Source organism: Hyaena hyaena, unplaced genomic scaffold, assembly GCF_003009895.1.
Source record: "Hyaena hyaena isolate Hyena2069 unplaced genomic scaffold, ASM300989v1 scaffold_121, whole genome shotgun sequence".
Lineage (NCBI taxonomy): Eukaryota > Metazoa > Chordata > Mammalia > Carnivora > Hyaenidae > Hyaena > Hyaena hyaena.
The window spans coordinates 1,136,153-1,148,655 of NW_024080753.1; the positions used below are offsets into that span (position 1 = coordinate 1,136,153).

At 55.8% G+C, this 12,503-nt stretch overlaps 1 protein-coding gene across 1 annotated transcript in view; it reads right to left on the reverse strand.

Moving 5' to 3' along the window:
* Positions 1 to 12,503, reverse strand: part of LOC120235079 (myosin VIIA and Rab interacting protein) — a 327,535-nt gene that overhangs the window by 57,383 nt on the left and 257,649 nt on the right. The window contains exons 9-10 of the mRNA XM_039237197.1: positions 11,849 to 12,002; positions 4,802 to 5,439 (exon numbers count right to left, since the gene is read on the reverse strand). Coding sequence (XP_039093128.1) covers positions 4,802 to 5,439; positions 11,849 to 12,002 — 792 coding nt within the window. The remainder of the gene's footprint in view (positions 1 to 4,801; positions 5,440 to 11,848; positions 12,003 to 12,503) is intronic.

Genomic DNA, 12,503 nt, shown 5'->3' on the forward strand with positions numbered 1-12,503 from the left:
GATCATTTTGAGAGATGGCAGGAAGCAGTTGATAAAGCTCACATCCCTGATTTACATCACTTAGGGAATCAGAAATAGATGGTTCTTTGTTCTGGAATGTCTACTAAAGGTACAGGAGGTAACATACTAAACCAGACCTACTAAACATAAGGAGTCACCACCGGAAGCAGGTGACCAAGGACCAGAGCAAGGCAGACACCAAATGCTGGCTGTCACGACTGCTTCATAGTGTAGCACACAGATGGTCGCCGGGCATCATCCGAGCAAGAGAAGTAAGTGTAAAGCGTGAAGAAAACCATAAAAAATGTCCTTCCTTGTGGACAAGATGATGATCTACCAGGAACAGCTAAAAGAATCATGTGAAAGACTATTAGGACTAAGAATTTATTAGAGCTAAGTTATAAAATTATAAACATAAAATCAATAGTGTTCTATACACCAACAGAAATCAATTAGAATAGGGAATGGATAAAAGAGAGATCTTAAGGGAGCCCGAGTGGCTCAGTCGCTTAAGCGTCCGACTTCAGCTCAGGGGTCCTGAGTTCGAGTCCTGCATCGGGCTCTGGGCTGACAGTTTAGAGCCTGGAGCTGCTTCAGGTTCTGTGTCCCCCTCTCTCTCTGCCCCTCCCTACTCATGCTCTGTCTCTTAAAAATAAATAAACCTATAAAAAAGAGATCTTACCCACAATGTCAATAAAATGTATGACATACTTAAGAACTTCTTCACAAAAAGAGGAGGGCTTTGGAAAAAAACTCTAAAACTTGACAGAGAGTGAGTGAATGAAGACACGAAGGGCACCGATGGGAGGAGAGCGTCAGTCATATGCAGACACACATTTTCCCCAAAGAGATAAATGCATTTGGAGCAATCGAATCAAAACCTGGAATTTTCTTCAACTTGAAGAGAAGATTGTAAGAAACCATTTATGTGATGTAACCCAATGTTCACAGCAGCACTTTCAACAATAACCAAATCATGGAAAGAGCCTAAGTGTCCACCAACGGACGAATGGACCCAGAAGGTGTGGTTTATCTATACCATGGAATACTCCATGGCAATGAGAAAGAATGACATCTGGCCTGTGTAGCAACGTGGATGGACCTTGAGGGTGTGATGCTGAGTGAAATAAGTCAGGCAGAGAAGGACAGATACCATATGTTTGCACATATAGGAGGATTAGGAGGAACTTAACAGGGAGGGGAAGGGGAAAAATAGTTAAGGAGAGGGAGGCAAACGATTAAGAGACTCTTAAATACTGAGAACAAAGTATCTGATGCGGGTGGGGGGGGGAGGGGGAGGGGAAAGGGGGTGTTGGGCATGGGGGAGGGCACTTGTGGGGATGAGCACTGGGTGTTATATGGAAACCAACTTGACAATAAACTATAATAAATTAAGAAAATCATTTATGTGAGTAAAGGATAGAGACAAGTTGAGACACTTTATAAAATATCCTCAACAAAAAACACCACGGAGGGAAATCACGTACCAGATACAAAGTACATTATGAAGTGATTACAGTTAAAATAAAGTTGCATTTGTACATGAATGGGACCTTCCGCGTCAGTGGAAGAAAACAGAGCATAAGGAAACCAGGCTCGTGGAAATAAAAGAAGGTTAATGTATGTTGAAGGGGGCACCTGAGGCCAGCAGATACAGGATGAATTATTTAAGAATGATTTTGTGACAAATGCTTAATGTGAAAAAAATAAGGTGAGATCTTACCACATACCATCCGGAAAAGCAGAGAGCAGAGGCACTGAAGGCCTAACCATAACGTGCGCTGCTCAGAACTGACCCGGTGTGGTGCACGGTGGCAATAAAAAGGCTGACTTTTACTGAACTTATTATTGTTTTAAAATTCGCTACAGGAAGTGCACACTTCCCGCTTGCACGCCGGACACACTGCTGCCTCCCCCAGGCTGCCCACCAGGCCCTGCTTGGGGATGTACGCTGACATTTCTGTCTCTGTGACAGCAGGAGACGGGAGGCCATGGAGGGGAAAGGCCGCCTTTGCTGAAATCCAGATTCCTTTCCAGACTGTATTCCTAAACGTGCTACGTGTGTGCTGATGCACAAACTTAGGTTCAGTTATTCTGCGGGACACGGCAGGGGCTTGGCTGCGGTCAAGGGCACCGCATTTGTACGCTCACAAGGTTTTACGTGAAGTTTGCATAGGTAAAAAGCATGCAAACAGTTAAAAATCCTATACATACATATATACATATGTACATACGTATGTACAAAAGATTTCATACTTTTCTCAAAAAATCCACGCAACCCTCAGATTGGAGGTGTGTGTGTGTGTTTAATTAATTAATTTTTTAATTTTTTTTTTTGGGAAGAGAGAAGAGAGTTGCCCTAGGAAAGAGGAAGACGCCTTAGGAGGGCCGGGTTTGAAGTCTGTTGGTGCAACCCCACTGCCACCTACTGGGGAGGGCGGGACACTGCAGGCAGGCAGAAGCCATGCGGGTCCCAGCGCTCTCCTACCCCCAGACGACAACTTTCGAGCCGCTTCAGGATAAATAGGAAGCTCACGCAGCCAGACGCTGCGGCTACATGGCATTGCGTGCGGGCGCGTGAGTCTAGAATAGCCCTCAGGCGCGTCAGCCAAAGGCTCTGTCACACCGTGCCCACCTGAGCCAGGTCCCAACGGCTCACCGTCCGCAGAACTGGGTCTAGTCTCTGATCACAACAGTCCCACACGCAGATCTGTACGGGGTCCTGTTTTACAGAGGGGCAAGCGGGACCTCGGAGCAAAGAAAGGGTGTTTCCTAGGCAACCCATTAGCGCTCAGGCAGGACCGGCCCAGGTTCTGTGACCCGAGGGCCTCGGAGTCTACAGCGATCCTCACGGGGCCTGGGGAGCAGGGGTCTGGCCCATATTCCCAAGAGGGCACGGTCGCAGGCCCGGGTGGTGGCCCAGCCTGTGGCCCCTCGAGCTAGCTGAGTCGCCTGAGGTCCCGAGGGGTAGTCCGTGGCCCACTGACGGCTTCCCTGCTCAGGCCTGGGCCTCCCTCTCCTCTGCCGGAAGGATGTCTCTGCAAACGGGTTGTGTGTGGAGTTAATGCTCTCTTGGGTGGGGCCGCTCTCTACAATGGGGCGTGGGGGGCTGTGGATAAATGTTCCTGGCGTGGGAGGGGCGCCCCACGTGGCTTCTCGGTCGTCCCTGCTGGGGCCTTCAGCCCCACTTCTCCACAGTGCTCCCCAAGAGGCCTTTCCCGACACCCCGGCTCACTCTTGGGGTTCCCGTGATCTCCTCCCCCCAACCCTACATCCAAATCCGCGACTCAGAGCCTGCGTCTGGTCAGACCCGAGCTAGGAACGCAGGGCTGGGGGGCTGAGTACCACCGGGCATGCAGCGAGGTCCCAGGAGCGGGGATGCTTCTCCAGGAGCGGAGAACGTCAGGCTGACGGTGATGTGGGCCTGCAGAAGGCAGGGGCAACGATCTAGATTCTTCCACTAGACTCTCAGTTTCAAATGCAATCCTCTGCTCACACGAGGCCATTTAAATTCTCCAGGCTGCACTGGAGAATTTCTAAACTTTCGAGTTTAGAAAATACTGAGTTTAGCGTGGGCTCCACAAAGTTCCACATTCAGCTGGCCGGGATGTGCTTCACCGGGAAGAGGCAGGGCAGGGGAAGGCCACGGCGTGGTCACGGCGCAGAGGTGCGAGCGAGCAGGGTGTGTTTAGAGAACACAGATCAGTCTGGCTGGGGGTCCACGAACTACCTGAGGTTGTAAGTAAAGTGATGTGAGCGCATGTGTGTATGCGTATGTGTGTGTGTATGCGTATGTGTGTGTGTATGTATCTGTGTGAATATTTGTGTGTATTTGTGTATATATGTGTGTGTATGTGTGTATATGTGTGTGTATATATGTGTATATTTGCGTATTTGTGTATATGTATGTGTATGTGTATTTGTATGTATATGTGTGTATTTGTGTGTATATTTGTGTGTGTGTATATTCGTGTGTGTATATGTGTGTATTTGTGTGTGTATTTGTGTGTATGTGTGTATGTGTATGTGTGTGTATATGCGTTTATATTTGTGTGTGTGTATTTGTGTGTACATTTGTGTGTGTATATTTGTGTGTGTGTGTACGGGTGCATTTTTCTATGAAGAGAGCCATACCTCACGCAGTCTCAAAGGAGGCTCATGAACTTACCTGTGCTGACAAGCCTCTGAGGAGCCCGGGCGGGGGTGTGAGGTGGACAGAAGAACCGCAGAATGTGAGTAAACTGCGCCCTCAGTTACCCTACTGAAATCACATTTCATGAACCCCATACCGTGCCTAGGATGGAGCTTTAGTTCCTTATGCACCTTACCTCACGCACACATCACAACCGTTCTTTGAAAACGGGCTGTAACATCATCTACATTTACAGAGGAAGGACCTGAGCCCTCGCCCAAGGTCAACAGCTGGATTTGAAGCCAGGCCGCCTGACTCTAGACCCCAAGCCCGTGGCCCTCACGCTGAATCACCAGGAGAACTGGATCCGCGCACGCCTTGGACCACAGGCCCAGGGTTGAGGGGGGCGGGGCCTGAGACTCTGCATCCCTGACTTGTTCCTGGGGCATCACCGCAAGCCCACTTTGACCTGTAAGCGCTCATCTCCAGAGAGGAGGCCGTGAGCCCCAGAGAGGTGACTTGGGCTGTCTAGACCACTACCTAGCAGCAAACCAAGGCCAGAATCCAGGTCCGTGAACTATAAACCCAGGCCTTTGCACCAGGAGGGTAGAGAGGGCACACCTTGCCGAGAAGTGTGTGCGTGCGCCTGCACGCGCCCGGTTTTATTACCTGATGCGCAGCCAGCCCTTGGCAATGGGCGCTGGGAGAAGACAATTCCTCGCTTGGCTCTTCCGAGCCCACACGGGCCCTTCTGCCCCTCCTGGCCTTCCGGTCGGCAGCCGGAGGCACCCCCTCGGGCTCACTGCTGTCCGAGGTCTCCCTGCTGGCCGCCTGGGGGTTGAAGTTCACGTCCAGCTCTCCCTGCAGGCGCATCTTCTCCGCGGCGGGGTCCCCGGGGGCCTTCCTCTGCAGCCAGGACAGCCTGGCCCGGCGCCCAGCTTGCCGCCAGGAGCCCGCTGAGGAGGTCTCCGAGTCAGAGCACATGGCCTCGGGGTTGGGGGAGAGCCCCGAGGAGGCCGAGGTGGCCGAGGGGCCTTGGTCCGCACCCTGGGCCTGTGTGGGCTGCAGCTGGGGGTTGCTGGCCGGGCCCCGGGGCCGCGGGCACAGTGTGCTCAAGGCCTCGCTCCAGTCAAAGTCCTCCTCGCTGTCGGAGCCCATCTCCTCGTAGGCAGAGGCCGCGCCGGAGGCTGCTTCCAGGGCCTGGAACGCGCCGCTCTTCGGTTTGGCCAGCAGGCGGGGGAGTGGCCCAGCGCCGTCTCCCAGGGCCACCCAGTTCCCGTCGGGGCTCTGCAAAACGGTGGCCAGGCCTGTGGGTGGGAGGAGAGGGGAGGCAGAGAGGGTTAGCGCCCCACAGCAAGGCGAGGCCACAGTCTGTCTTCCCCACGACCAGCCTGCGAGGAGCAGCGGCCTCCAGGAAGTCCTCCAGGGCACACCTCCTCGGCAGGTGGAGGTGACGGTCCCTGGGAAGTCCCTGAGGCCTTGCAGGTCCCGCTGCCCCACAGACGGGAGGCACTCGGAGATTGGGCTCCTGCTGCACATCTACCCGGGTGGATGGTCACCTCTCTCCTAGGCACGGCCCCTCCCCTGCCCTCGGCTGGCGGGGCACAGAAGGGGTGAAGGGAGGGCTGCGGGCAACCCCGGGTCTGGCTGCCTGCCCTTGGGCCATGGTTTCCCCTGGCTGCATGGGAGACGACTCCATCACCCTCCCCGGCCTCCCTCAAGGTTAACGCAGCCTGCCTACCCTTGGTGCACGCGCGCGCGTGCACGCGCGCACACACACACACACACACAGAATCTGTCCTGGGCGCCTGCTGGTATTTGGTCTCTGACCCCAGCTCCTGACACAAGGCTCCTAAATTAAGTCCCTTGGAATTTCCTGGGTGATAGGAACATTTTTTATTCTAATGTGACTCTGGGGGACTCCAGGATGGGACTGGCCACCAGAAAAACCAAGCCATGATTAGAAACTTAGGACTTTCAGCCCCTCCCCCATCCTCTAGAGAAGAAGAGGGGCTGGGAAATGAGTTAATAATCGATTGTGCCTACGTGATGGGGCCTCTGTAAGAGTCCCTGAAGTATGGGGTTCGAGAGCTTCCCGGGAGGCATGACCATGTGCCTAGAGTGGCACAGCCTGACTCCTTGGTGCTCAGGACCCTCCACGGCCTCAGCCTGAGCCGAGCTGCTCCAGCAAATTACTGAACCTCAGGAGGGGGTCGTGGGGACCCTGAGTATAGCTGGTTCGTCAAAAGTGAATGACTCGGGACTTGGAACTAGTATCTGAAGGCATGCAGTCCTGAGCCCTTGACCCTGAAGGCACGCAGTCCTGAGCCCTTGACCCTGGGGCCTGGAGCTCGCTCCAGGGAGCCGGGGCCAGCGTGGAATTGCAGGACACCCAGCCGCTGCCAGAGAGTCGGTTGATAAGGGAAAACCCCACACATCTGGTGCCGGAGGTGTTCTGTGTGAGTCGTGGAGGAGCGAGCGCTTGTTTCTGCTGAGCATGTAAGTTTATTTTCAACTCGAGGCACACAGCTCATTCTGGAAGGGATCTGAGGGAGAAAGAAGCTGGTGTTTCCAATCTTATGTTAAAGAAGGGGAAAGAAGGTGAGCAGAGTCACGTAACTTGTCAAAGGGCACAGAGCCTGTAACGGGTGGAGTTGGGGTGCGGGGCATCCTCTCCAAAGCAGCCCTGGAGACCGGGGCGTGGGAGCCCTGGGTCAGCGGGAGGCCCTGTTCAGGGAAGGGGTCCTCAGTTCGGGGTCATGGTCTGGACCGGCCCTCAACGGGGCTCAGTTCTGCTCAGCGCATCTGTGAGGCCGGTGGCCGGGCCCCCAGGGGCGGATCTGCACGCCAGGGGGTGACAGTTGCTTTGTTTTACTTTTGCCGAAGACAGCGTGTCCTGCCCGTGTGCCCGGGAGTGAGGACGACGACCTGGTCCCCCTCAGCCATCGGCACCTGGCGGGGCCCTTGGGCCTCGGGCACAGCAATCGCCGGCAGAGGCCGTCCTCCCTGAGGAGCCCTCCTGGGCCCCCTGGGGATGGGGCGCCGGGTCCCGGGGCTTTGGACCCAAGCTTGCACGCTCTGCTGGGCCGGGACCTGCGCGCGGGCGGGACTCCCCGCCAGGAGGACTCCGGCCCGGCGGGGACCGGAGCCTGGCGCCCTGGACGCGAGGGCCTGGGTCCTGCCTGTCTCTGGCTGCTCCCTCCATCTTTGGGGGCCACCCCCACCGTCTCCACGTGGCAGAGCTGCGGGGACCCTTCACGGATGTCATCTCCTGCGCCCTCCTTTTCCTAGAGCAGTTCTCATCCTTGCCAGGCCCCTCCCCCTCCCCGGGCCCCTCCCCCTCCCCGAGCCCTGCGGGTGTGGCAGCCTATCCCGCCGATTCCATGACCCCATCTGTGATCTGGCGGATCGCGCCCCTGACCTTGACCGCGCCCATGACCATGACCGCGCCCTCCTCCCTGCGGTCCCTGCGGCTGGGGCTGCACCTGCTGCCTCTCCAGGCCGCTCTGGCGCAGAGGGAAGAGCGGAGGCCGTGGAGTCAGGGGGCCTGGGCAGAAAGCGCGGAGAGCCTCTCAGCCTTGCTGCAGCTCACAGCTCGCCGCTGGGTGTGCGGACTAAATGAGATGACGCCCATCTGCAACTACATCGGAGTTTGTTTTCTGGGATGTCCACCCCTCACCCCTGCCCTGCCTCAACCCCGACCACAGGTTGTGTCTTCTTGGCTGCCCCACCTCCAGGCCCCGAGCAGTTCTGGAACCTGTCTTGGGCTTGTATAGACGACTTGTTAGGGAACACGGGCACCCACAGGCTGCAGGCGCAAGACTGCTCTGTGCCAGTCAGGGAGCCCTGCCGCCTGCAGCCTCTCCTGGGGCCTGACAGAGAGCCCTGAGAAGGCCGCTGTGTCGGGCTCTGTGGCCACGCGCCCACCCTCAATGTCCACCCCGTGGCCACGCGCCTGCCCTCAACGCCCACCCTGTGACCAGGCCCACCCCTCCTCAACGCCCACCCCATGGCCATGCCCACCCCTCAACGCCCACCCCGTGATCATGCCCACCCCTCCTCAATACCCACCCCGTGCCCACGTGCCCGCCCTCAACACCCACCCTGTGGCGGGCTGCTGGCTCCTCTCTTCTGCCTTTTACAATCCCATTTCCCGCGTTCCTCTGAGGAAGCTGGAAGGTGATCAGCTTTTATCTTGGCGACAGCACAGCGGGCCCCTGAATGCCCAACCCTAGGAAAACCTGGCTGTGGGCTGCGTGGCTGGAGCCCCCAAAGCCGCGCCTGGGCTCCGGGACCACAGTCGCTTAGTCCTCCGGGAATGCACACTGGGCATCCTGCGCCCCTCCGTCCTCTCCCCACATCGCCAGGCAGCGACCCGAGAGCAGGGGCCGTCCCCTGGCCGTTGTTTCCCAGCACCGATCACACGCTGTGCGTACAGAGGACGATTGGTCAAGGCCGAGAAGGGGAAAACGTGTTAAGAGAGACCCCACAGACTGTCAGCACTGCCAAGGCTCAAAGTGGACCAGCTGTGGTTTACTCAGCCCACGGCACCCCTACGGCTGACCCCAACCGTGGATTACTACGCTCTGGAGGCAACCTGCCCCTGAGGCACAAACAGAAATGCTGAAAATAGCCCCGTGGACATTAACCTCCGATGCCCTCCACCTCTGGGTCTCCGCTGGTCTCCACTTCTGCTCTGCTGAGATGGGGCAATGCCCCTGGGGACAATCTACTTCCCGCTAAACATATCAGACGTCCCTCAATGGCTCTGGGGTTGCCTGGACACCTCGGCATGTCAAGGCTGAACATTCCACAGAAAACCCAGCAGTTTCCTACATAAGTGCTTTCTGTGTTTGGAATTTTAAATCTCCATCCTGAGGGATGCATGGATTTTTTGAGTATGAAATCTTGTGTGTGATATTGTTGAACTAAATTATGTTTTTAAATTTTTTAACGTTTATTCATTGTTAAGAGAGAAAAACATAGAGCACAAGCAGGGGAGGGGCAGAGAGAGAGAGGAGGAGACACAGAATCGGAAGCAGCTCCAGGCTCTGAGCTGTCAGCAAGAGCCTGATGCAGGGCTCGAACCCATGAACCGTGAGATCGTGACCTGAACCGAAGTCAGACATTTAACTGACTGAGCCACCCAGGCGGCCCTAAATTTTGTTTACATACAACTGATAAATTACAATATGGGTGCTTTATTTTACAGAAAATTAGGTAAAAAAAAGTCACATTTTGAAAATTCAAATATTTTCCAAATTTATTTGGAATGTCATAATTCAGCAGGCAACTATTTCATGAAACAGAGTCTTTGCCAGAAGTTTTCAGAGTATCTTCTAATGTATCCGTGTGTTACGTGTGGATTTTGAAAGGCTCTTTGTTGTTGCTGTTATCTGTTTGGTTTTATGGAGCGGGGGAGGGGGACACTTATTATCATGCAGTCGTTGAAAGAGCCTGCAAAGCTGAGGCCGTGGTGTGTGGGTTTGGCCACATTAGCTGTGAGATCTCGAACAAGTCGTTCACCCTCACTGTCCCTCACAAGATAATGACCCTGGGGGAGTGAATGAAATAGTGCCTGCAGATGGACCCTGTACAATGTAGAGGATTTTAAAAAGTTAGTTATGACTGTTTATTGAAGATCTATTATATGACATCCTCATAGGCCTTGTGGAATTTTTAGAGTCCCTTCTCTGTGGGAACTTTCAGTCCCTGGTGAGAGATAATGAAGGAAAGAATATGAATGAATGAACAGATATGCTGGGGAGCAGGAGGAAGGGAAAGAAAAGCTTACTTAAAATGGAAGGATGTGGGAGGTGCCTGAGTGGCTCAGTCGGTTAAGCGTCTAACTTCGGCTCAGGTCATGATCTCATGGTTCGTGGGTTCGAGCCCCACGTCGGGCTCTGTGCTGACAGCTCAGAGCCTGGAGCCTGCTTCAGATTCTGTGTCTCCCTCTCTCTCTCTGACCCTCCCTTGCTCACCTCTGTCTCTCTCCCTCTCAAAAATAAATGAACATTAAAAAAATTCTTAAACGGAAGAATGCACTTATAAAACCAAAACCATATACAGAAAGCAAGAACATTTCATGTGTTTCACTGAAGTCTCTGCAGGTTGTACCCATGGGTTCTACTACAAGGTGCACATGGAAGCGGCCTGTTTTGGAAAAGTTCTAGAACGACTGTAGAAAACACTGCATTGGTGGCGGTTCTTTGCCCTGGGCAAACACTGGAATTTGTTTAAATAGCTGCCAGTTCAATTTTTCCCTTAGAGAGTAGAATCGATAGCACAATCTTTAGAAGCGTATTTCTAAGGCAACTATTTTGCTGCCAATTTTTGTGGTGGTTGTTCAGAAAAGGACTCCACACCCGACATATAATGGGAGCTGAGGATCCTTTTGTGGCTTCTTCCTGCGAGGACAGCGCGCCCAGCTCCCATACGTGTATCCGGGTGAGGAAAGAATGGGCCCGTGCCAGGGTGAAGTGAGTACTTGACTTGGACAGTCAGCCATGGGCCCAGGACCAGGCGCCCATGGCCCTCGCCTATTACCCACGTGGTTCCCAGCACCTCACAGCCTTTGGAGGCGTGACTTCGGGGAAGTGACTCAGCTACTTTGAGCCTCTTCACTGGGAAGGATTATGTGACTTGAGGGTTTATGAGGGACTGTGTGTCATGGATGTTAAGTCTCTGGTGAGGTTAAGTTCATGCTCTGTGCAGGGACGGGAACCTTCTAAAAGAAGGAGCAGAAAGCATGGGCAGCATGCCGACCTCAGGTGTGGCGGGGATGATAGCCGTCCCTCAGAGCCCCTCTCACGGCCGAGCTACGCTGTTGGGATGTGTTTGAGCCTCAATGCGGGGCTGGGTGACAGTCCTCGCCTGTGGTCTGGGGATGAAAATGGTGAGGACCATTCTCTATGAGGCGGTCAGGGAGCGGGGGGCCGTTCCCTGTGAGGTGGTCGGGGAGCGGGGGGCCATTCCGTGTGAGGTGGTCGGGGAGCGGGGGGCCATTCCGTGTGAGTCGGTCGGGGAGCGGGGGGCCGTTCCCTGTGAGGCGGTCGGGGAGCGGGGGGCCGTTCCCTGTGAGGCGGTCGGGGAGCGGGGGCACTGAGTTCTCTCTTCCTCCATCCGCTGGCCCACGTGAAGGACCGAGCAGAAGACCCAGAGGCCACGGAGCAGAGCGGAGCCACAAAGCAGGAGCCTCTGGCCTCCGAAGGCCTCCCGCAGCCGGTTCACTGCACTGCGCTGGTGTGTGGTGAGATGACACCATTGTGTTGAGCCGCCCGAATGTCTGGGTTCCCTGTAGAGCAGAGGGTGCCCCCTACCTAATGTGTCAGGTGTCAGAGAACCAGCCCGCGCGGGGACCTAGACCCTGTGGAGCGCTGGGGTGCCGCGCCGGGTGGGGGGGTTAGCGTTTCTGGCCTGCGCGAGGCATGGTCTCCCGGCCCACGTGCGACAGGGGCTGAAGCGTGGCCGTGCAGTCCCCGCCCAGGAGCCCCCGGTCCCACGGTCCCCGCAGGAAACGGCCGCGGGGAAAGCGTGACCACGTCCTAGGTGCGCCCTGGGCTGGAGGCCTCGGACTCGGTGGCTCGGCCGCCCCACACGGGCACACGCGCACTCGGGCGGCGCAGGAGGAGCCGGGCGGCCACTCGGCGGCCAGGAAGCCCCCGGACGGCACCGCGGAGACCCGCGGGCCAGCCCCGTGCTGCTTAAGCCACGCACCTGTGTCGTCCAGCCTGTCCACGCTCTTCCAGACGGGCGAGGCCGCCTCCTCCCTCGGCGGCTGGGCCCGGCCCCCCGGCGGCCCCGCCGCAGCCTCCAGGGACGGGGTCTTCGGGGCATCTTCTCTGCTGAGTGAGAACGCGGACTGGGACGGCTGCGGAGAGAAGAGAGGGACGGGGTGAACTGAGCGGCAGCCCCCGGGGGGACAGCCTCGCGCTTTCTGGTGCGCGACACGGCGTGGAGCAGGCGTGATCGGCGGGCCGGCTTGTCCTGGGCAGAGGCCTCAAAGCTGACAGTAGGGACGGTGCCCTGCTTGCTCCGCTGCAAGGTGGCCAGGCCTCCTGGGAAGTGTCGGAGAGGCAGCGGCGGCGGAAAGCATCCCCTGGAGGCCCCCAAACCTGAGAGTTTCTACAGCACCGTGTAATTGCTACCGCAGGTGGAGGGGAAGAGGGTAGAAACTGTTACCTAAGAAGTGCTGAGGGGGAAACATGTTTGAATTGTATCACATGCATAGGCTACAACATATATACAAACATGCGTATGTTACGAATGTTACAAAGAATTACATATATATACATATATATGATGTACGTATATACTTTATGGTTAAGCGTATGCAGCGTGCTCTCGGTTTCGTGGGTCGATTCCGTGACTC